Genomic DNA, 25,209 nt, shown 5'->3' with positions numbered 1-25,209 from the left:
CACTACCAGCAGTCATTTTCAATAGGATAGAGAAAAAAATGAGAGACGGGTGGTGGTAGATAGCATAATGGTTATGCAAACAGACTCTCATGCCTGAGGCTCTGTCAAGTCCCAGGTTCAATCCCTTGCACCACCATAAGCCAAAGCTGAGCAGTGCTCTGGTTAAAAAAGAAAAGAAAAAATGAGAGAGAAGGGAGAGACAGAGAGAGAGAGAGAGAGAGAGAGAGAGAGAGAGAGACCTGCAGCACTGTTTCACCACTTGCAAAGCTCCCCGCCTGCAGGTGGGGACTGGGGGCTTGAACCCTGGTCCTTGCATATGGTAATGTGTGTGTGTGTGTTCTACCAGGTGAGCCAGCACGGGGTCCCTAGGAACCCATTTTAAAACACTGCAGAAAGGTAGGTACTGTGATGTCCTTTTTAAAAAGCCATTTTCTAGATGCACAAAGGCCATTTTGCAAACCAAGCTTGTTTTTGCTTGTTCTCCAGGACCTTCAGAGTTGGTATATGAAAGTAAGGTTGCCTTCCTCCTCCCTGCCCCCAAATCCCAATGCTCCACTCACTCTTGTCTGAGAGGCATAAAGTACAAACTTTATTCCTTACCTGTTAGGTAGCTATAGAAATCAGCAGGGAAACACAGAGGTCGGGAGAGCCCCCCCCCCCCCCCCAGTTCTCCAGTTCACTCACATCTGCGATGCATAAGGTGGAAATTCTTAGTACTCTGCACCCAGTAACATGCCTGGAGCAGTTCCTTCTCTTCTCTCCTTTGTCTCTCCCCTCAACAACCCCTTTCTACCCAACGGGTCTGTCCCACAGAAGCGAGCTCGCCTATCTGGCTCGAGATCTCACTTAACAACAATTACAACGGAAGCAGGCACTTGGGACAGTGGTTGTCAGCTCCAAACTCCTGCAGGCAAACCACAGAAACAAGAGGCTGCCTGTTGAGAGCACCTGCTTGGGAGTCTGTGCTTGGGAAGACACCCAACTCTAATCCAAGGAAATCACCCCAGCCCTGACCTCACCTGCATGGTTCCACCGCTGCTCCTCTAGGACCAATTCCCAGACACACAGCTTCCCCCAAACACCACACAGAGTAACAGTTGGTTTGCCTTTGGAGGAGGGGCAGAAAGCAAGCAGCACCTTGGTGTGTATGTGTGTGTGTGTGTGTGGTCACAATTCAGTCTTGCCTTGCATTTAGACAGCTTTGCAAATAAAAACCTGCAGCACAGGGGAGACTAGGCAAGCATTTCTGCCGGGAACGTCATCAAGTTCTGTGCCGGGATAGGCTTGGGGAGATGAAGGAATGGGGTTAGAACTTGGTCAGTCTCTGGGACCTGGCCGAGAGCTACGGCTATATGGATGGCAGAATGGTTTGTTTTCCATGCAAACCCAGAGCTGTCACTCTCAGGCTAACAACAGGGTAAGTGCAGAAAGTAGCAGAACAGGCCAACAGGAGCGAGAAAGATGAGTCCTGACCAGTCTTTTCTGCCGTGAGGTCCAGACAGGAGCTACTCATTTTCCTAAAATCTGCAGTAAGGGTCAGACACTTAAGTTGGGAGCCTGTTTTCTTAAGGACCATGACAAGGAGAGACCTACTCCCACAATATGTTACCGTTCCTCTTGCCTCCTTTCCACAGCACCAAATGAACCTTTTCAAAAGGGACACCAGGACAAACGGATTTTTGTCAAATCCTTGATGCCATTTAAACCACTTTCAGGCTCCCCCACTTTGGAGGGGTGGGAGTGGGGAAGGGTGGAACATCCCACACAAACACACACATTCTGTATGATCCTGCATCTTCAAAACTCCAGGGAGAAGGTAGGGGGTGTCCCAAGGCATGTCCTTGACTCTTGGCACAGCAAAACTGCTTCCCCTGACACCCCAAAGTCCCCCTCCCTTGCTGGGCATGTTCTGCACTGCCCCACCCCCACCCCCAGCGTCTTTGGGGCTCCAGGCTGCAGTGGGTGCTCCCATGCAACTGATAAGGGGGGGGGGCTGTCCTTGATATATCAGAGGCCCTGTAGGGGTCAAGGAAGGGGGATAGGGCTGAGCCCCCGGGGTGGGGGGAGGAGGTGCCCAGCTCAGGGGTGCTGTTGGGCACCTTCTGTCCTGGTGCACTGGGAAGGAGAGAGGGTTGAGGGAGGGAGGACCAGGGTCAGAACCTAGGGCCTGGCGGGGGTCCAGGATGAAGGTGGGAGTCTTGGGGGGTGGGGTCTTGGAGGTCTGGGGGTGGGGGATGCAGACCGTCCAGCGCCAGCATGGAGGGGAAGTCCTTGCAGTTGGAGACACCGGTGGAGTCGGTCACGCACGTCTTCCACAGGTTGGCCCAATAGGTGGCGGTGGTGATGACCGTGCCATCGATGGTGGACACCTTCCAGTAGTCGGTGGGCAGCGTCGAGGACACCAGCACCCAGCCCGAGATGGAGACCATGAAGGCGATGATCTCCGACGCCGTGCTCGCCATGCCGCCCGCTGCAGCAGCGATCCCGCTCCGGATCCCACTCGCCGCCCGCCGCGACCCCCCGCGCTCCGGCCCAGCCGCTTTGGGCCCCGCCGCTCCGCCTCCGCGGCCGCCCCGCCCCGCGCCCCGACCCCGCAGGCCTCCCGACCCGGCGCTAGAGGGCGCGCGCGCGGGTCCCGGGACGCGCCCTCGGGGCTCGCTGCCCCCGGCTCTCTGCAGCCACCTGACCCGCGCTACGCAAGTCTGCAGGATCCAGACCTGAGCTCCCCTCCGCCCCCCTTCCCCGACCCGGGGAGGCCGCAGGACCCCGCGAAGAATGAGTCTGAAATTGCAAGGGCAATTTCACCAAGTTGCAGGTGCTCCTATGATTCCGTCCTGACTTCCCTGGGCAGACGACCTCACCAAAATGTCCTGGAACCCCACCTCTCCAGAGCCCTGCCCCACTAGGGAACTATAGGAACAGGCTGGGGGTATGAATCAACCTGCCAACGCCCTTGTCCAGCGGAGAAGCAATTACAGAAACCAGGCCTTCCAGCCTCTGGCAACCCATAAAGAATTTTGGTCTATACTCCCAGAAGCATAAACAATAGGGAAGTGTCCAATGGAGGGGATGGGACATGGACCTCTGGTGTTGGGAATTGTATGGAATTATACCTTTGTTGTCTTATAATCTTGTTAAGCATTATTAAATACAAACTTAAAAAAGAAAAAAAAAAACCACGAAAAACCTTGCAAGGGACAGACAGGCAGCTGCGTCTCATCCACCCCACCCGCCCAACTCCCCTGGGCAAAGAGCTGAGCACCCAGAGCTCCTGGGAAAGACACCGAGAGCTTGGTGTATGCCCTGAAAGGACATGGCCTGGTGACCCAGCCCAGTGCTGGTGGGGCTTGGGAAGGGGAGGCATGTATGGCATGCAGAAAAGTCTTTTTTTCTAATTATTATTATTTTTTTAAAAAAGATTTTATTTATTTATTAATGAGAAAGATAGGAGAGAGAGAAAGAACCAGACATCACTCTGGTACATGTGTTGCCGGGGATTGAACTCGGGACCTCATGCTTGAGGGTCTAGTGCCCTAGCCACTGCACCACCTCCCGGACCACCACTCTAATTATTATTTATTTATGAGAAAGATAGGAGGAGAGAGAGAAAGAACTAGACATCACTCTGGTACACATGCTGCCAGGGATTGAACTCAGAACCTCATGCTTGAGAATCCAGTGCTTTATCCACTGTGCCACCTCCTGTACCATCAGAAAAGTCTTTTTATTTACCCCCCCCCCCCAGCACTGCTCATCTCTGGCATATGGTGGTACTGGGGATTGAACCTGGGATCCTCAGGAGTGAGAGTCTCTTTGCATAACCATTATGCTATCTAACCCACCCTGTTTGTTTATTTATCTATTTATTAGATGACATAGAGAGAAATGAAGGGGGCAGGCTTAATTTGGGAGAGAAATAGAGAGACACCTGCAACACTGCTTTACCACTCGTGGACCTTCCCTTCTGCATTTGAGCACCAAGGGCTTGAACCCAGGTCCTTATGCATGGTAACATGTGTGCTCAACCAGATGCACTACCACCTGCCCCCTGGAAAGTTTCTGTTAAGATATGGGGGCCCAGGCCTCAGTTCAACAATGCAGCCCCGAGCAAACCCCTCCCTCCAACCTTAATCTTTTTTTTTAAATAACATTTAAAACTTTTATTTCAATGAGAGGGATAGATACAGATAGATACCAGCTCTGATTCATAGTGGTGCTGGAGTTTGGCCTCAGGCAGGAAAGTCTTTTGCAGAACCATGACGCTGTCTCTCCAGCTCCCAACTTTGGTTGTGGTTGCACCTGCCACGGTGCTGAGATGAGAGCAAGGCACTGGGACTTGTATTTCAAACATTTCCTCCTAAGTCCAGCTCCCTCCCACTTCTCTGAGTCTGTTCTAGAAATGAATACTTTCATTTTAGTAGAAATGGCTCTATATCTTGTTTCTCTTAAAAAAATTTTTTTAAAACCACCTCCACTGTTCCGCTTAATTGAAGAATAAACTCATCTTTCCTCCACTGCCGGTTCAAGGTAAACATAGAGCTCAGGTTGTACTTTCAAATCCTGAGGTCACATATCTGGACATAAGTGAGAGAACAAAGACACTGGCTTTATTATGGGCTTATTACTTGCCCAGTGGAAGTTCTTGAAGTTCTGGGTAGGCGCTTTCAGAATCTGCTTCGTGCCAAAAGTCACCGAAGGTCTCAAGCCTCGTCTAACTCTGTTTCACAATCTTAATGTGGGGACACTTTAGTTCCTTGTAAATACTTTATCAATCTCCCTAGCCACTTTTTTTTTCCTTTTTGACCAAATGAGTACAGAGTGAATTTAGAGGTGATTAAATGCCCCCAAAGGACAAGAAAGAATCTTGACCTATAGACTCCTTAGAATTTAGATTTGAAATAATTGGAGACGTTTAGCACAAGATCTCACACTCAGAATGCTGTTATCCTGTCTATTTCCAGAGATGGAGATATTATATATATATATTTCCTTTTGGCCATCACCATAGTTTCACTACTCCAGGATGATTTGAGAGATAAAGGAGAGTGAGAGAGGAAGAGTGGGTGAGAGGGAGAGGGAGAAAGGCGGGGGGGGGGGGGGGGGAGGGGACACAGCACTGAAGCTTCCTCCAGTGTGATGGAGGAGAGGTTTGATCCTAGGTCATGTGCATGGAAAGGAATATTTGGTTTATGCTTCAACTTTTTTTTTAATTTTTTTTTTTTTTTTTGGCCTCCACAGTTATCACTGGGGCTTGGTGCTGGCACTACGAATTCACTGCTCCTGTGGCCATTTTTCTGATACCTTGGATAGGACAGAGAAATTGAGAGGGAAGAGGAAGATAGATAGATAGAAAGAAAGGAAGGAAGAAAGGAAGAGAGAAAGAAAGAAAGAAAGAAAGAAAGGCACCTATAGACCTGCTTCACTGCTTGTGAGGCAACGTTCCCCCACCCCTGAAGGTGGGGAGCAGGATGCTCGAACCAGTGCTTCCTACTATGTGCGCTTAATCTGGTGCGCCACCACCTGGGCCCCTTATGTTACAACTTTCAAAAAAAAAAATATTTGTTTGCTTTGGATAGAGACAAGAGAAAATGAGAAAGAAGGGGGAGATCAAGAGGAAGAAAAGATAGATACGTGCAACACTAGTTCACTGCTTGTAAAGCTTCCCCCTTTTAGGTGAGTGCTCCAATTTTTAAGACCATGGGTTCAGTAGAAGGCAAGGCATGTGTCCTGGTTTGGTTGGGCTGGGACACGCTTTTAGACATTTTTTATGCTGTGCTCAAATTGGTCTACCTTGCATCCAAATAATCTATAATGAGAGTAGACAGGCTCAATCCTACCAGCTTGGGACAGCAGCCTTATATGTGCTTAGCCATTGGTGGCTTAAGTGAATGGGAATGAGAGAGAAGATGATTTTGTCTGTGAGATGCATATATGGTTGCCCTTTGTTTGCTCTTGGCCCTAGTTTGCCCTGACATATTAAGCTGACTTTGTTGATGGGTCCAGCATTCAAACAATTGAGGAAGCACCCACACCTCACTCCATTCTATTCCTCTGCTCTGCTTTCCAAGTCCGTTTCCTTTGAGTATTGACTACAAGTGTCCTCTATTCCCTTGTAGGTTTTGCCATTTCTGTTAATTTTTCTTTGTGTTTTGCCTTTTAAAAGCCCTTCTATCATCTGTTTTCTTTTCTTTTCTTTTCTTTTTTTGCCCTCCAGCATGTTTCTATGATAGTTTCTCTGCTTTATTCCTTTCTGAAGAGTCTGCCTACTGCTGATCTGGTTTACTGTTCAAACAACACAGGAAGTCTTAAACCAGAACATAATCAGTTTAATAGTTTCCTAAAATTGAAAATTGCACAAATGTTGGTTTTGTTCATTGCCTGGTCATGTCAGACAGTCTTTGCTTGTGTTTCCCTTATGTTAGGTACTCACTAACATTGACTCTTCTTTTACAGACTTAACACTGACTTTTTTTTTTTTTTTTTGCCTCACTGGAGCTTGGTGCTGGCACCATGAATCCACTGCTCCCAGTGGCCATTTTTTCCTTTTTATTCTTTCTATTTTATCGGCTAGGACAAAGATAAATTGAGAAGGGAAGGGAAGATGGGGAGGTAGAGAGAAAGATAGACACCTACAAACCTGCTTTACTGTTAACGAAGCTTCCCCCTGGTAGGTGGGGGCCAGGGGCTTGAACCTGGGTCCTTGCACATGGTAATGTGTGCACACAACTGGGTGTGGACTGCCTGCCCACCCCCACAAACACTGACTTATTTTTGAGGCAAGAAACTGTATTGTCACTAGTGCAGTGTTACCATACTACTAGTTGCTATATTGGATGTGCTATTAGACTTTAAAAATCCAGATATTGGGAGTCGGGCAGTGGCGCAGCGGGTTAAGCACACGTGGCACAAAGTGCAAGGACCAGCATAAGGATCCCGGTTTGAGCCCCCGGCTCCCCACCTGCAGGGGAGTTGCTTCACAGGCAGTAAAGCAGGTCTGCAGGTGTCTATCTTTCTCTCCCCCTCTCTGTCTTTCCCTCCTCTCTCCATTTCTCTCTGTCCTCTCCAACAACAACGGCATCAATAACCACAAAAATGTTAAACAATAAGGGCAACAAAAGGGAAAATAAATAAATATAATTTTTTTAAAAAAAAAATCCACATATTCAGGTCACCACTGCAATTCTGAATTCCAGCTGAGATCCCCAAGGAAATCTCTCTTCCTCTTGTATCATCAGATGGCATAAGCCAGCTCTCTGGGGGTGGGTCTGGTAGTAATATATTTAATGCTTATATATCATGCAGGCATGCTGAGAACAATTGCTCTGCTGAGCTGAATATCATGGCTAGGCGCATAATTGGTTAATTTAACAAAAAAACTGATCCTCTCTATTACAGAGAGAAAGGATATTAATCCCTGGGTTTGAGGATTTTAAAAAGAGAAATATGATTTTACTGTGGAGGTTGTAACATGCAATTTTGACTTAAAAGGGATTAAAACACCACCAGCAATTCATCTATTAAGCCCTGGAAGGCAATGCTGTGAGTTCCTTTGCCAGCCGAACAGCAGGGTCGTCATGCCTGTGAACCTGATCACTTCACTTTCATCCTTTGTCCTTTTGATGAGGTGGAACAATTCTAAATGCTTTTCTTTTTTATTCTCTGGCGTGTACTGCAACTTTGGCTATAGAGAGTTATATTTTAGAGCCTTCAGGTGCCTAACCAAAGGATGAAAAAGACTAACTTTCTTTAATATCCAAGGAATATTATGTAATGAGTCCCAGCATTGATTTTAGACTGTCTTGTAGCTCAAGGTTTTCAAAACCAGGGTAGTCAGAAGAAACCCAGAGATAGTCAGATGACTGTGTAATCCAATATAGCAACATCCAGAAAATAAAGCCAGACCAAATAGACTTTTTTTTTGTTAACCGAGAAAGAATGGCTAAATGGCCTGTTTCACTTTAAGATTATAGAGTCCTAAGTAACCTTTGCAGTTAATCTCCAGAACACCTTTTAACTGATAATAGCTCCTTTCTTTTCTTTAGAATTCAGTCCACTGGAAATTTCATTTGACAATTCATAACAAGTTATTCTTCATTTAAATATGAGAGTGAGTGCAGTTAGCAAGTTACATCTCCAGATATCCAGCTTTACATCTTAATGAACAATAATTTGGTCATTAGTAAAAAGTGGGGATTTTGTTTTCTTTTCTTTTTTTTTTTGGATTTTGTTTTCTGATATGAAAGCTACTCATTTATTGGTAGATGGATATATTTGACATGAAGCTATTTGGTATCTTGAAATATATCATGGGGCTTCCACTTCTGGGCCTAAAGCACAGGGATTAGCACTGAAAGTTATTTCTTTGGCATTATTGTGGTTATTAAGAAAAAAAAAATCATAGGATTTCTCCTCCCAACCCCCACTCCCCACCCCCCCACCCCAGGGCTGTTCAATAGGAATAAAAACCAGTTAAGCGACTGAGCAGGAGATTTGCTGAAATTCTTTACTTGAGATTCAACTCACCTGCCAAACAACACAGGTGTGCTTTTCACTAGCTCAAGGCTTTTCTAAGCATCAAATTTAGTTTCAGTATACATTAGCTTCTTCCTAGATTCCAAGGAGGTGGCATGCCTGCTAATCAGGTGGGAAGGAACTAAAGTCCTGATAAATATGGTATTAACACACACACACACACACACACACACACACACACACACACACACACCACTTCCCAGGAGTTACCTATTGTTACACCACATTAAAGAAGACATTAATTCCCATCCTAAGATCATTGATTAGCCTATCTGTGATCTTCCTTCCAAGTTATGCTAACACTCTTGGTTTGTCTTAATTCCAGGATTTTTTTTTTTTTTTTGTAATCAACTTAATACAAAGGCTAGAGTCGCAGGAGTAGTAATAGTCATGGGAATGAACAGTCACAAATATCAGCATCCCTGTGTGTGTGTGTGTGTGTGTGTGTGTGTGTGTGTGTGTGTGTGTTGTGCTAATTATTAACAAACAGCTGCCTTGTTTTATCCTTTGGCTCTCCTGCAAGTCACTGCCCTCTATCTTAAATATTTGTTCAATCTAACTTCCACTTCCCCCAAGTTGGGCAGCAAATGAATTTAGATATTTTGGGCAAGTCACTCTGAGTTACAGCTTCCTCATTTTTAAATGGAAGGGATTATTTTGGATGCTCTCCAAGACCCTGTTGAACTCATAAAGTTATTTTTTATTTGTTTGTTTGTTTTTTAATGGAATAAACACTCAAATGGACAGGAGCAAACACAGAACTATCAGGGAGAAGACAGATAAGAGTCTGTACCTGCGGTCCCGTCCGTTTTGTTTCTGTTCCTTTCCTGTCATTACCCACCCCCGCCTTGGGCAGTATTTGAAGTGGGGAGGGTTTGTGTGTGTGGAAGAGGGCGATTGTGAAGAGAATGCTTTACAATCTCAACTTTTACTTTTGCATATTAGAAGTGTGTGCTAAAGCAGTTCAACTCAGGAAACAGATTTTTCACAGGTGTAGACAAGGGAACTGTCAAGACATGGGTAAAACTTGAGCTTAGTGTGACCTTGAGCAGGTCGCCTGATCACTCACATCTGTTCAACTATAAGACAGTAAGAAACAATTGAGCCTTATGCAGCCTTTGTGAGGATTAGAGACAGTGTATAGGAAGGACTTGGAACATGGTCAGTTCTAGCCCAAACGGGAATTGTTGAGTTCATGCACATTCTCCCTCTTAAAAATATAAAATTTTGTTTTTCATAGAGGTGGGATCAATCAGAGTTAGTTATTGAATAGAATTGAATTGTAAAGAAGAGGGAGGAGGAGAGGGGAGAGGAGGGAAGTAGTTGGTGAGAGAAGGAAAAGGAGGAGGGGAAGGGGAAAGAGAAGGGAAAGAAGAAGGAGGATGCCAGGTGGTGGCGCACCTGGTTGAGCGCACATGTTACAATGTGCAAGGACCCAGGTTCAAGGCCCCAGTCCTCACCTGCAGGAGGAAAGCTTCACAAATGGTGAAGCAGGGCTGCAGGTGTCTCTCTCTCTCCTTCTCTGTCTCCCCTTTCCTCTCAATTTCTGGCTGTCTCTATCCAGTAAATCTATGAAGATAATAAGAGAGAAGGAGGAAGAGTAGGAGAAGAAGGGGTGTAGCAGAACATTAACAAAGAGATCTCTGTGGAGAGGAACCAGGAAGTGAAATGGACATTTGTCCAAGGGAGAGCAAATGTGGGTAGGAAGTTCTAGAAAAGAAATAAAACTCACTTGTCAGCAGTTATATGTAAAAAGAGGTAAGCCAAACAAACTATGGATAACAGAACTGCAGAAAGGGGATAAAAGAAGTGAAAATGGGTCCTTTGGAATATAACTCAAATATGCCTACTAGCTAGCTACAAAATGGAGACCTCCCCCCCAAACTCTTCATCTGCACTACTTCAGCCTTTAGGTTCATGATTAGTCAACAACTTGTTTGGCTTTATATGTTAACTCTCTTTTCAGCTACCAGGTTCCAGATGCTACCATGATGCCAACCAGACTTACCTGGGCAGACAACCCCACCAATATGTCCTGGAGCTCCACTTCCCCAAAGCCCTGCCCCACTAGAAAAAGAGAGAGACAGGCTGGGAGTATAGATGAACCTGTCAATGCCCATGTTCATCAGGGAAGCAAATACAGAAGCCAGACCTCCCACCTTCTGCATCCCACAACGACCCTGGGTCCATACTCCCGGAGGGATAAAGAATAGGAAAGCTATCAGGGGACAGGATGGGATACAGAGTTCTGGTGGTGGGGATTGTGTGGAATTGTACCGCTCTTATCCTCTGGTTTTGTCAGTGTTTCCTTTTTATAAATAAAAATTTTAAAAAAGTACAGAAAAAAAAAGTGAGGAGGCCATGGGTGTAGGGAGGAGGAGTTAAGACAGCACTGAAAAAAAAGGTGGCCACTAGAGCAGATTAGAGAATTGTTTTCTCTGCCCTGACCTGACTTCTCATTGTCATTATGTGGAAGGGGCAAGAAGGGACACATTCTAGTGCCTGTCACTAAAGAAAGAGGCCTTCCCCTCTTCCTGGCGCTGAGACTAGAGCTAGAGAGTTTATCCAAAGGATTCAGCATACCATGTGCTAACCATTTGGTTTCACTACCCAGGACTGTTGGGTAGTATGCCAGCTCCCCCTGGCTTCTGCTTAACCATATGCCTATATAGGGATTGATTTGATCCCATTCAAAGCTTTGGTCTATTTACATAAATCACTTTTACATTTACATAAAGCACCACATTCCCTCCAGGCCATTAGTGGTTTAGTGGTAGAATTCTCACCTGCTCCACCCCCTCTCCTTGTCACACCCTGATCCTCTCTTTGTCACACCCTGATCCTCTCTTTGTCACACCCTGATCTTCCACCAGTCACTTTTTGCTCCACCCTCTCTATGTCACATCCTGTTTCCACCCTACTTGGAGAGTATAAAAACAGCTGCTCTTCTGATTAAAGACACTTGGAAATTGCTTTCCGGCTCCGAGAGTTCCAGAGTGTATCTCCTGCAAAGTTAGTGCGGCACGAGTTCCTGATCCCTCTCCCACGCAGCAGCCTAGATCGGCTCCAGTTGAGTTCTCTCCAACCCAGAGAGCACTAGCTCGGGAAGAAGCTTTATTTTTAATGATAGACAGATAGATAGACAGATAGACAGACAGACATCAGAGTACAGGTTTATGGTAGCGCTGATGACTAAACCTGGACCTCAGGAATGAGGCTCCTACACTTAGGCTATCCCCCCAGCCCTAATACTTTAAAGGTGCTAAGCAAATATTTTTGCTAAATTCATATTCCAAAACCAAAACAAAATGAAACAAACAAGCAAAAAAAAAAAAAAAAAAAACCCTGGGATTAGAGGGGCCGGTGATGTGTCACCTGGTGGATCACATGTGTTAGCATATGAGGACCAGGGCTCAAGTCCTGGTTCCTCACCTATAGGAAGGGAGCTTCAAGAGCAGGTCTGCAAGTGTGTTTTCTTTTCCCTGTGTTTTTCAGTCCCTCTTTCTGTTTCTTTTCATCACTCTGTTTCCTATCCTCTATGAAAAAGAATGAAAGGAAAAAGAAAAAATATATAATAAAGCCTTCAGGAATAGTGACAACAACAAGATACAGAGTCCTAGCAATAATCCTGGTAACAAAAAGAAAAATCACCCTAGAATCAGAGAAAAATATACATTTCTGATAAAAAGTCTCACTGGTTATCTACTTGTTACCAAATGAGACCTGCATAACTGAAATTAAAAATTCTGCCTGGACACCATTTCTGTCCATCTTCTGTCTTACTAAACTCCCTACATGTGGCAGAGAACTTGACCCATTGTATAGGTTTAACAAGTATTCATTAAATTAGCCATTAAATGAATGAGAGTTCATTTAAAAATAAAGCTGAACACTGCATGAAAGCTATACACTTAAAGCACAGATGGAGAAACAGAACACAACTATATAAATGGCACTCACAAACTTGCTTCTTTAAACTTAAAGACCCGCAATAGACACCGTTAGAATTAGCCTCCTAGAACTAATGTTTTCAGTCACTGATGTAACACCCACCCTGCACTATGTCTGCCTCTCTGACTTGAAGAACAGTTAATAAGTGGTGCATGCTAAGTTCCATCTCCAGGTGTTTATTCAGCTCTGGCTGATAGTGGTGATTCTGGGACTCTAGAGACTCAGGCATGAGAGTTTTTTTTTTTTTTTTTTTTTTTTTTTTTGCATAACCATTACGCTATTTACCCTGCCCCCATCTCCAGAATTAAAGATTGAAGTAAAGACAATCAGAAATCAAATCTCTTTATAAGAATTAAAAATTCTTTGTTTGTTGGTTATGACTGGGATTTCACTGTTCCGGGCTGACTTTTTCAGATAGAAAAGACAGAGAGAAAATGATTGACACCATGATAGTGACACTTCCTTTAATACAGTGGAGTTGGGGGTCAATCCTTGACCATGACAAAGCCAGGACATCACACAAGTGAGTTTTCTTGCCAGCTCTTCCTTAAATTAACAATGCTGCTTTTTAGAATTAATAGTCCTTAATTTCTTTGGGGAAAAACACACAAAGTCACGGGGACTAAAATGTAAAAGTGATTTATGTAAGTAGACCAAAGCTTTGAATGGGATCAAATCAATCCCTATATAGGCATATGGTTAAGCAGAAGCCAAGGGGAGCTGGCATACTACCCAACACAGGACAATTGACTAGAAGTTGAACATGAACACTTTCAGGGTCAGAAATGCAAATTCTTATGGATGGAGAGGTGGCTCAGCAGGCTGGAAGCAGAGACTCACAGGTTCAAATCTTGGCACTGCACATGCCATCTGCTTGTAAAGCAAATAAACAATTGTAAAGTCTCCTATTTTTTTTTTTTGTCTCCAGGGTTATTGCTGGGGCTTGGTGCCTTCACCATGAATCCACTGCTCCTGGAGGCCATTTTTCCCCCTCTTTTGTTGCCCTTGTTGTTTTGTCATTGTTGTGGTTATTATTATTATTGCTATTGATGTTGTTGTTGTTGGATAGGACAGAGAGAAATGGAGAGGGGAGGGGAAGACAGAGACGAGGAGAGAAAGATAGACACCTGCAGACCTGCTTCATCGCTTGTAAAGCGACCCACTGCAGATGGGGAGTCGTGGACTTGAACCCGGATCCTCACTCCGGTCTTTGTGCTTTTTGCCATGTGTGCTTAACCCACTGCGCTAACGCCTGGCCTCTGAAGTCTCCTATTTTTATCTAATAAAAGATTATATTGAGGGGATGGATGATGGTGCACCTGGTAAAACACACATGCTACCATGCACAAGGGTCCAGATTCAAGCCCACTTCCCACCTGTTGAGGGAAACTTCACCAGTAGTGAAACAGTGCTGCAGGTCCCTGTCTCTGGTTCTCTATCACTCCTTTCCCTCTCAATTTCTTTCTGTATCTTAGTGAAATAAATAAAGATACAAAAGACAGCTACAAAGACAATTACTGGATGTTTTCATTCGTGTGTGGAGTCTAGGCAATGGATACACATGAACTTGCAAAAAAAAAAACCACCAAAAAACAGACCAGTTTCTAAGACTTGCTGAGAACTCTGGTGCTTATCTTTGGGAGGTGAGAGAGTTAGGACACAAAACTTTGGTCGTGGGTTTGGTATAGCACTATACCCTGTAATCTTATAATCTTTGATTTTATTTTACTTTATATTTTATTGCTAGGACAGAGAGAAATTGAGAAGGAAAGTGGGATAGAGATGGACAGTGAAAGAAACACTTGCAATATTGCTTCACCACTCTGTTCAGATAGAGTGTTTCTAGTATTCTCTGTGTCTAGGAAAACACACACACACACACACACACACACACACACACACACACACACACACACACACACAATTAGTGTTATTCTAGATATATATTTCTGTTTTAGGAGGATGACTGTAATACTCAAAAGTATTTGAACATTTCTGTTAAAAATGCCTTGGATAATGCTGGTTTATTCTCTCACAGCTTATGTCTGGGACATTTTTCTGGACAAGCATCTGTGTGAATATGTATATACTCACATGCATATATATCTATATATATATGTGTGTGTGTGTGTTAAGTATATCATGTACATGCACACAGCTCAATAATTGTCTTCACTGTGCTGTGAACCTTGCAATAAACTCTCTGACTCTGTTGACTGAGTGAGCAGCCATCTTGCTCTCCATAATCATAGTGTCCTGTGGTATGGCCTGATCTTGCTATGTTTATTTTATCTTCTAATGAGATCTAGACCCGTATTAGCTGACGAGCACTGTGATACAGTAAAACAAAGGAGAAGTGTCACAGTCAGGTGTAAAATACACATTCTCTTCCTTCCTTTCTCTTCTCTCTTCCTCCGTCTGTCTGTCTGCCTGCCTCCCTCTACCTGGTATTGTTGGGGTTTTCTGCAATGCTTAATTGCTAAGGTTTGCCTATAGCAGTGCAGGATGGCTCTTTTGTTAACATTTATTTATTTTCCCTTTTGTTGCCATTTTTAAAAAGTATTTTATTTTATTTATTTATTCCCTTTTGTTGCCCTTGTTGTTTTATTGTTGTAGTTATTATTGTTGTGGTCGTTGTTGGATAGGACAGAGAGAAATGGAGAGAGGAGGGGAAGACAGAGAGGAGGAGAGAAAGAGAGACACCTGCAGACCTGCTTCACCGCCTGTGAAGTGACTCCCCTGCAGGTGGGGAGCCAGGGTTCGAACCAGGATCCTTATGCCGATCCTTGTGCTTTGCGCCACCTGCGCTTAACCCGCTGCGCTACAGCCCGACTCCCTTGTTGTCATTTTTTTATTGTTGTTGTAGTTATTGTTGTTGTCGTTGTTATTTATGTCGTTGTTAGAACAGAGAGAAATGGAGAGAGTAGGGGAAGACAGAGAGGGGGAGAAAAAGAGAGACACCTGCAGACTTGCTTCACTGCTTGTGCTGGCTCTTTTATCTAACTTTTTTTTTTTTTCCTCCTCCAGGGTTATTGCTGGGCTCGGTGCCTGCACCATGAATCCACCGCTCCTGGAGGCCATTTTTCCCCCCCTTTTTTGTTGCCCTTGTTGTAGCTTCGTTGTGGTTATTATTATTGCCCTTGTTGACGCAATTCGTTGTTGGATAGGACAGAGAGAAATGGAGAGAGGAGGGGAAAACAGAGTGGGGGAGGGAAAGATAGACACCTGCAGACCTGCTTCACCGCCTGTGAAGCGACTCCCCTGCAGGTGGGGAGCCGGGGGCTTGAACCGGGATCCTTACGCTGGTCCCTGCGCTTTGCGCCACATGCGCTTAACCCACTGTGCCACCGCCCGACCCCCATCTGACTTTTTTTTTTAAAGGTCTATTTATTTTATGAATGAGTCTGAATAAGGGACTAGAGCTCCCCTCAGTCAAATGTGGTGGTAGGGAGTGAGCCTGGGCTCTCTTATATGTAAAGCGTGCCCTCTACCCACAAAGCTAACTTCCTGACCAATTATAAACGGGTTATTTAAAACCCAAGTTTATCAATCACCAAAGTTCATATTCCTATTATATCGTAATAGTATCCTAGCCACTCAAGTTTCGAAGATGTATGAAGGCATGGTTTTTATGATGAGAAATGTCAATCCTCAAGGCCGGGTGGTGGTGCATCTGGTTGAGTACACATGTTGAGTACATGAGCGAGGACCCAGATTTGAGTCCCGGTCCCCACCTGCAGGGGGAAAGCTTTCTGAGTCATGAAGCAGGGCTGCAGGTGTCTCTCTGTCTCTCTCCCTCTTTATCACCCCCTTCCTTTTCAATTTTTTTTCTGGCTGTCTTCATCCAATAAATAAATAAATAAAAGATAAAACAATTAAAATATATAAAGCCTCAGCCAATTTAATACATTACTGTATCCAAGTTAGATGTATGCTATCAACTGAAGAATAAATACTTCATGTATTCTACTTTAGATCGTGTCAATTTAGCGGGGGTAGACAGCATAATGGTTATGCAGACAGCCTGTCATGCCTGAGGCTCTGAAGTCCCAGGCTCAATCCCCCGCACCACCATAAGCCAAAGCTTATCAGTGCTCTGGTAAAAAAAAAAGAAAAGAAAAATAAAAAAGAAATTTAAAAGAGTGATATCAAAATATATCAATTTAAAAAACTTATTCAAGTTTGATGCTGAAGAGGCATCTCTGGATTATTATCCTGGTTTAGTTAGTTAAAAATTGAAAGTATTGGGAGTTGGGCGGTGGTGCAGCGGGTTAAGTGCACATGGCACAGAGCGCAAGGACCGGCAGAAGGATCCCAGTTCAAACCCCCGGCTCCCCACCTGTAGGGGAATCGCTTCACAGGCGGTGAAGCAGGTCCACAGGTGTCTATCTTTCTCTCTCCCTCTCTGTCTTCCCCTCCTCTCTCCATTTCTCTCTGTCCTATCCAACAAACATCCGTAACAAAAACAATAAGAACTACAATGATAAAACAAGGAAAACAAAAGGAAATAAATAAATTTTTTTTAAAAAGTTAAAATTTTGGGTTTGGTGGTGGCACACCTTGTAAAGTGCACATGTTACCATGCGCAAGGACCCAAGTTCAAATTCTTGGTCCTCACCTCCAGCAGGGAAGCTTCCTAAGCAGTGAAGTGGGCTACCGGTCTCTCTCTTTCTCTTTCCCTTTTTCTCTCTCCTTCCCCCACTCTCAAATTTTTCTCTTTCTTAGTCCAAAACAAACAAAAAGTGGCCATCAGGAGTATTAGATATGTCAGACAGGCACCAAGCCCCAGTGATAACCCTGGTGACAATTTAAAAGTTGAAATCTATCATTTTACGTATATCAATAGATTCTCCTCAGTGGTGTATTCGTGCTGAGAAAATATTTGCAAGTATTTACAGGAAGTTCTTTGTTTTGGATAAATACAGAGTCATGTCAACAAGTGACTTTTGAATAGTGACATGAAAAGAAAGAAAGTAACAATGGAATTGTATGGTGATAATAAGGCAGACAGATAATAGACACACCTCTTTTTGTGGTTCAAAGCACTGGCTGTTTCTGTGTTTGATTTAGGGCTTGTGAAGTTTTAATAAAACGTCTGAAGAACAAAGTTGATGTCATGTTTTGCTTGTGATTGGTACAAATGCCACACCTCTGGGGTTTCAGGCATAAATCTTCCTGACAAACAAGTATCCTTGAAGTCAGCTACTTCCCCACCAGACAGTTTTATGTTTGTAATTCTGCAGATTGGACCAGTGTTTTTTCTTTTCTCAAGTCAAGACACAGTATAAAAGATCACATTGTGGGGGCTGGGTGGTGGAGAACTGGGTTAAATATACATAGTATGAAGCACAAGGATCCTGGTTTGAGTACCCGACTCCCCCTCCTGATGGGGGGGTCGTCACCTCATAAGCAGTGAAGCAGGTCTTCAGGTGTTTATCTTTCTCTCCCCCTCATCTCTCAATTTCTTTCTGTCCTACTGAATAAAATAGGGAAAAAAATGGCCACAGGAGCAGTGGATTCATACTGCAGGCACTGAGCTCCAGCAATAACCCTGGAGGCAAATAAATACACAAATAAATAAATAGCATGGTAAATAGCCAACGAAGTGTGTTTTATCAAGGTGCATGATATCCTGTGTGTTAGTCTCTAGATTTCATGTATAAAAGAAGGAAGACAATACAATAAATGTCATTATTTCATGTTATTTTCTAGACATGAGTGAAAGAACAGAAAACTTCAAAGCATAGATGCTATACAGCTGGATATATTATGAATGCTTGGTAGAGCTGTTGAATTTACTTTTATTAGTCAAAATAAGGCTAAGGACTGAAATATTGGCTAGAATAGTAAGCACAGCTTTTTTTCCCTTAAAGCTATGTGTAAATGTCTCACTTCATATTCTCTTTCAAATAAATTGTCCTTTAAAATATTTTATTTATTTATATATATGTATATATACACAGAGAGAGAGAGAGAGAGAGAGGGAGACTACAATACTGCTCGACTGATAGTGCTGGGTATTGAACCTGGGACCTCAGAGTCTCAGGCATGAAAATCTTTTGTGGAGCCAATTTGTTATCTCTCCAGCCCAATTGTCTTTTTAAATGAAGAACTATTGTTCTTCCCAATTAAAATCTTACAGGCAAACATGGGGTATTATTTTATACTCCAAATGCTAAGTTAATTCCCAAATGATTATTCTCTTTTATCTTGTAAAATGCTCATGACATATTCACATAAAAATACTATATTTAAAAGGCTGGAAAGTAGCTCACCTAGTGTGCATAGCTTGTCGTATTTCAGGCCCTGGTTCGAGTCTCAGCACCACATGGGAACTTCGGGGAAATCCATGGATGTGGAAGGATGCTCAAGAATCTCTCCTCTCTTTCTTTCTGTCTCCTGTCTCCCTCTCTCCTCTCTCTTTCTAAAAACAAACAAACAAACAAACAAATAAGTAAAAAGAAGTTGGGATCTGGAATCACAGAGAAATACAGTGCATATGGGAGACACTGATTTTATTCCCCAGTATCCATTACATTTAAAAAAATATATATTTAAAGAAGAGTTTCTATACAGTGATTTGGAATCACATAGTAGGATTTTAGAAAAATTCAGTGTTATTTTTGTGTTTCGCTCTGTTGTTTATTTATTTTTTTTAAATTGCCATCAGGGTTGTTGCTGGGGCTTGGTGTCTACACAACTAATCCCCCCAATCTGGCAGTCATTTTTTGTTACCTTTTCTTTCTATTTTGTGTAAGGCAGCCCCCCTGCCCTGCTCCATGCTGCATTGCTGATAGTATGGCCTATTTACATGATCATTGTTTTGCCTGATCTATCTTCTTTCTACCTCGAGACCCGCCCTGACTTCATGGTATTAATTAATCCCACCAGTTAAAACCTTCGCAAGAGTTGCTAAGGGAGTTTCTACCATTAGCCCCCTCTTTCTTTTTCTCCACCCCCTTTCCTAGCCGTTTCCTTTTCCGACTTGCCACTTCCGGTTTTCTAAGATATAAAAGCGTTGTCTCTGATCAGTAAAGACGCATTGCATTCCCACTCTCCCACGAGTAAGCAGCAGCCCAGGTTGGCTCCAGTTGAGTTCTCTCTAACCCATGCCCTGGAAGAAGCACCCTCATGCTAGCCTGGCAATTTTGTTTGATAAGACAGAGAGAAATTGAGAGAGGCATGGGAGAGAGGAAGAGAGGCACCTGCAGACTTGCTCCACCGCTCGAGAAGTACTGCGTGCACCACCCGGGTCCTCGTGCGTGGTTGTGTGTGTGCTCAACTGGGTGCACCACCACCTGGCCTCTGTGTTCTGCTCTGTGTGTAAACTGACTGTGGTCTACCAGGAATGACTGCATTCTGACTTAACTCACAGACTCCACCTGCCAGCTTCTTACATCCTTCTTCCTCACCAACAATTAGTCTTGACCTTAAAGACATTCTGTGTCACCAGTTGAGTGACATCAAGTGCAAGGAAAAGCACCCCACAAAGCTTCCCTCTTGAAAATAGATTTCTTTCTCCTCACCACCTAGGACGCTCCAGCTTCCTCTCAGGTGCAACGCAGGAGTAGGGTGGTGTAACCTCGCCTGTCACTGGACAAATATGATGTGAATCTCAGCCAATTATGACTTGTCTTTCACAAAGTTATGAGTGACTATGATTCTTTTTAATTATTTGGTAAATGTAGCATACATATTCTCACTGCCAATTTCCATTATTAAAAAAAAAAACTATTTTACCAGAGCACTTCTCAGCTCTGGTTTATGATGGTGTGGGGGATTAAACCTGGGGCTTCGGGGCCTCAGGCATGAGAGTCTCTTTGCATAACCATTATGCTATTTCCCCTGCCTTATTTATTTATTTTTGATAGAGAGAAATTGAGCAAAAGAGGGAGAGAGAGAGAGAGAAAGAGGCATCTGAAGCACTGTGTCACTGCTTGTGAAACTTCTCCTCATCAAGTGGGAATCAGGGGGGATTAAAAGTTTTTCATTTTTTACCTAATGGGGCAAAAAGATTTGCAGTTATATTTCAAAAATCACATTGAGGTGGGGGGGTGAGGCTCCAAGGTCCCAGGTTAAATTCCCCATAAGCCAGAGTTGAGCAGTTCTCTGAGAAAAAAAAAAAAGCTTCAAAATCACATTGAGGTATACACATTTAAATTTCTTTTTTTTAAGTTTTTAAACAATATTTGTTTATTCCCTTTTGTTGCCCGTGTTTTATTGTTGTAGTTATTATTAATATCGTTGTTGTTGGATAGGACAGAGAGAAATGGAGAGAGGAGGGGAAGACAGAGAGGGGAGAGAAAGACAGACACCTGCAGACCTGCTTCACCACCTGTGAAGCAGCTCCCCTGCAGGTGGGGAGCCAGGGCTAGAACCGGGATCCTTACGTTGGTCCTTGCACTTCGTGCCACACGCGCTTAACCTGCTGTGCAACCGCCCGACTCTCTATACATTTAGATTTCTAAACCAAACCTTACACACATGAAAAATGGAATTTGAATGTCACTGCCATTAGAGTGTCCTCCTTCACTAATTCCTATGCTTATAAGACAGAGCATAGGTAGCATTGCTATTATTTAATTTTTCATCTTTTGTTTATTTATTATCACAAGAGGAGAGAGAGAGGACATCAGAACATCACTGCAGCACATACAATGCTGAGGATTGATCTTGGATTGACCTCTTGTATTAGGGTCTAACCGTTTAGCTACTGTGCCACATTCTGGGCTGCTCACTCCCACTACCTTTTTAAAAATCTTTCTGGAGAGCTCTCTGGATACCTCTCAGAAGGCTAAAAGTGGACCTACCCTATGACCCTGTAATTCCTCTCCTGGGTATATATCCCAATGAACCAAACACAACCATCCAAAAATGATTTGTGTATACCTATATTTATAGCAGTACAATTTGTAATAATCAGAACCTGGAAGCAACCCAGGTGTCCAACAACAGATGAGTAGCTGAGCAAGTTGTGGTCTATATACACAATGGAATACTACTCAGCTATTAAAAATGGTGACTTCGGGGAGTCAGGCTGTAGTGCAGCAGGCTAAGCGCAGGTGGCGCAAAGCACAAGGACCGGCATAAGGATCCTGGTTCGAACCCCGGCTCCCCACCTGCAGGGGAGTCGCTTCACAGGCGGTGAAGCAGGTCTGCAGGTGTCTATCTTTCTCTCCTCCTCTCTGTCTTCCCCTCCCTCTCTCCATTTCTCTCTGTCCTATCCAACAACGACAACAACAATAATAACTACAACAATAAAACAACAAGGGCAACAAAAGGGAATAAATAATAAATAAAATAATAAATATAAAAAAATTAAAAAAAAATGGTGACTTCACCTTCTTTACCCCATCTTGAATGGAGCTTGAACAAATCATGTTAAGTGAGATCAGCCAGAGAGAGAAGGAAGAATACAGGATGATCTCGCTCATAGACAGAAGTTGAAAAATAAAAACAGAAGGGAAAATACTAAGCAGAACTTGGATTGGAGTTGGTGCAAAAGCCTCTGGGGTGGGAGAGAGGGTTCAGATTCTGGGATGTAATGGTGGAAGAGGACCTGGGAATTAGATTGTTATGTGGAAAACTGAGAAAAGTTACACATGTACTAACCACTGTGGACTGTAAACCATTAATCCCCCAATAAAGAAATAAAAAAATCTTTCCTATCTTTTTAAAAATTGTCACCAAGGTTATTACTAGGGCTTGGTACCTCTACAATGAATCCCATCTTCTTTCTTTTTTTCTATGTGATAGGGCAGAGAGAATCTGTGAGGGGATAAAGAGGTAGAGGGTGGAGAAACAGAGAGATACTTACAATGCTTATTTCACTGTTTATGATAATTCTCCCCTGCAGGGGGCTTGAACCTGGGTTCTTGTGAATGGGAACATGTAAGCTTAGCCAGGTGTGCCACTACCCACATATTTTTTTTTTTTAAGATTTATTTATGGAAAAGGAAGAGAGATTTTGAGCACGCAGGAGATCAAACTTGGAACCTTATGCTTGAAAGTCCAATGCTTTATCCATTGTGCCACCTCCCAGGCCATGATCTATCTCTCTTTAATCATCACACTTGAATGCAATATATGGAACTAGCACTGGGATGGCATTTAAAGGACTTGGCACCTAGTTCAAACTCTGTGACTCCTTGATTAACTTGGGTTTATTATTCCTATTAAAAAGAGAGTCTATAAAAATGAAGAAAGTCTATAAAATTCTTCCTAGTTCCAACAATAGAGAGAAGAGATTACAAGAGAAAAGTTCCAGTGGAAGAATATTGCTTCCTCCCCACAGTGCTGACATAGGCACATCAAGAAGGAATGAGAGGGGCTCCGCAAGTGGCCAGAAGGTGGCTCACCCAGTGGAGTGCACACCTTGCCATGTGGGAGGATGCTGGATTAGACCTCTCCAACCCCACACGACGCAGGAGCAATATAAAGTGGTAGGATGGTATTGGGATCTCTCTCTCTGTTTCTCCTTCTCTTTCTGACTCCCCCTCTCCTTTTCTCCCTCTCTCTTCCTCTCCCCCCACTCCCTTTCTATCTCTTTGGGGGGAAAAAAAAGAGCAATGTAGTTGTAGCATTTAGGCAAGAGAGTTAGACTCAAGAATATCACCACCTCACAGATTCACCCTGAAGTTCTCAAGTGTGCTGAGGATCTCATCAACCTTATCCTGCTCTCTCCTTGTTATTTCCATTTGCTTCTGTTCACCACTTTTCACCTGGAACCAGGAGCTAAGGAAACCATGGAGCCCATCATCACTCCAAATCCTTCCTCCTCCCCAAAGTTTCAGAACGAAAAGGCAGAGCAAGTCTGAGTTTGAGACCCACATCGCCTGATCCCCTTAGGCCTGTTCTGGGGCCTGGGTGCCTGTGTTTATTTTCACGGTTGAAATGAAGCAACATTTGTTGGGTCCCAGAGCAGGTTAATGAAGGGGCTGGGTTTAGCACACACAGAGCGGCTGGCTTCTCAGTGTGGGCCCTGGGCCACAGGGCCACGTGGCTGTTCCACTCAAGGTTCCAAATCACACACTTGTCACTGCAGGGGACTTCCTAAGCCCATTGTTGTGATCAAGCTTTATTAAACCAGACACGTCCAAAAGAGCTTAAACTTCAAAGCCTGGAAACTTTAGAGACACTACTTCCTCTACTCTATGGAAATAAAGTGCAGCAGGTGGGAAACTAGTAATGTCAGTGGTACAAGGTAAGAGTCCAGACAAACATGAAATTCAGTGGCTCAAGCTCTTTAGTTAGAGGTCTGATGGTATTTTTGTGGACTACACAGGGAACCAGCTTTAAGAATTTATATCATGGGGGCCGGGCGGTAGCACAGTGGGTTAAGCACACATGGTGTGAAGTACAAGGAACACCTGCTTAAGGAACCCAGTTCAAGCCCCCGGCTCCCCACCTGCACAGAGGTCACTTCATTAGTGGTGAAGCAGGTCTGCAGGTGACTGTCTTTCTCTCCCCCTCTCTGTCTTCCCCTCTTCTCTCGATTTCTCTCTGTCCTGTCCAACAACAACAGTGGCAACAATAACAACAACAACAACAACAAGGTAACAAAAATGGGGAAAAAAATGGCCTCCAGAAGCAGTGGATTTGTAGTGTAGGCACTGAGCCACAGTGATAACCTTGGAGGCAAAAAAAAAAACAAAAAAAAAACCCAAGAATTTATATCATTTCCTTGTCAGAGCCACTAGCCAGCATCTAATCTTTGTTTAGTTTGTTTTTTTTTTGATATTTTCAAATTATATATATATACCTTGTGTTTCTGTCTAATTCAGACTAACAACTCAAAAGTAACCTTCTGTAATTTAATTTTGTAATTTAGTCAATATCTAGCCAGATCATGGTGGTAAGTTGTTCTTAAAGACATAAAGTAAATAAAAGTATTTTCAAAAGGGGGTGGTGGTGGTGCACCTGGTTAAGCGCACACATTACAGTGCGCAAGGACCCAGGTTTAAGCTCCTGGTCCCCACCTGCAGGGGAAAGCTTCACAAGAGGTGAAGCAGGGCTGGTAAGTGTCTCTCTGTCTCTCTCCCTCCGCCTCCCTTCTCAATGTCTTTATCCAATAATAAATAAAAATATTTTTTAAAAGATATCTATCTGGGGCTGGGTGGTGGCACCTGGTTGAGCACACATGTTACAGTGTGCAAGGACCCAGGTTCAAGCCCCCAGTCTCCACCTGCAGGGGTAAAGATTCACGAGTGGTGAGGCAGGGCTGTAGGTGTCTCTCTGTCTCTTTCCCTTTCTATCACCCCCTTTCCTCTCAATTTCTGGCTGTTTCTATCCAACAAATAAGTAAAGATAATAAAAAAATTTAAAAACTAACTAAATAAACCTTTAAAAAAAGTTATCTATTTAACATATAGACGTAGATACATAGATATATATGGTAGAGTACTGCTCAGTCTGGCTTCTGGTGGTGCCATGGATTGAAACTGATTTGTATTTATTTATTTTGTTCATTTATTTTTTATTTAATTTTTTAATATTTTTCCCCTTTTGTTGCCCTTGTTTTTCATTGTTGTTGTAGTTATTATTGTTGTAGTTATTATTATGGTTGTTGTTATTGTACAGGACAGAGAGAAATGGAGAGAGGAGGGGAAGACAGAGAGGGGGAGAGAAAGACAGACACCTGCAGACCTGCTTCACTGCCTGTGAAGTGACTCCCCTGCAGGTGGGGAGCCGGGGGCTGAAACTGGGGTTCTTTTGCAGGTCCTTGCG

The 25,209-nt window shown here is 43.6% G+C and overlaps 1 protein-coding gene across 4 annotated transcripts in view; it reads right to left on the bottom strand.

The window, feature by feature from the left end:
- Positions 1-25,209, bottom strand: part of CLDN10 (claudin 10) — a 143,608-nt gene that overhangs the window by 35,942 nt on the left and 82,457 nt on the right. Inside the window, exon 1 of one of the 4 annotated variants that reach the window (XM_007526842.3) lies at positions 2,243-2,549. The exons of 2 other annotated variants lie outside the window; for them this stretch is intronic. In XM_007526842.3, the coding sequence (XP_007526904.1) occupies positions 2,243-2,462 (220 nt within the window). In that variant the 5' untranslated portion in view covers positions 2,463-2,549. Of the gene's footprint in view, positions 1-2,242; positions 2,550-25,209 lie in introns of those variants that run through there. One more of the 4 variants, XM_060191760.1, reaches the window with a different exon arrangement.

The sequence above is a fragment of the Erinaceus europaeus genome, chromosome 5 (genome assembly GCF_950295315.1).
Source record: "Erinaceus europaeus chromosome 5, mEriEur2.1, whole genome shotgun sequence".
Classification (NCBI taxonomy): Eukaryota; Metazoa; Chordata; class Mammalia; order Eulipotyphla; family Erinaceidae; genus Erinaceus; species Erinaceus europaeus.
Note: the sequence above shows the minus strand (reverse complement) of the source record. Positions and strands in the feature narration are given on the sequence as shown.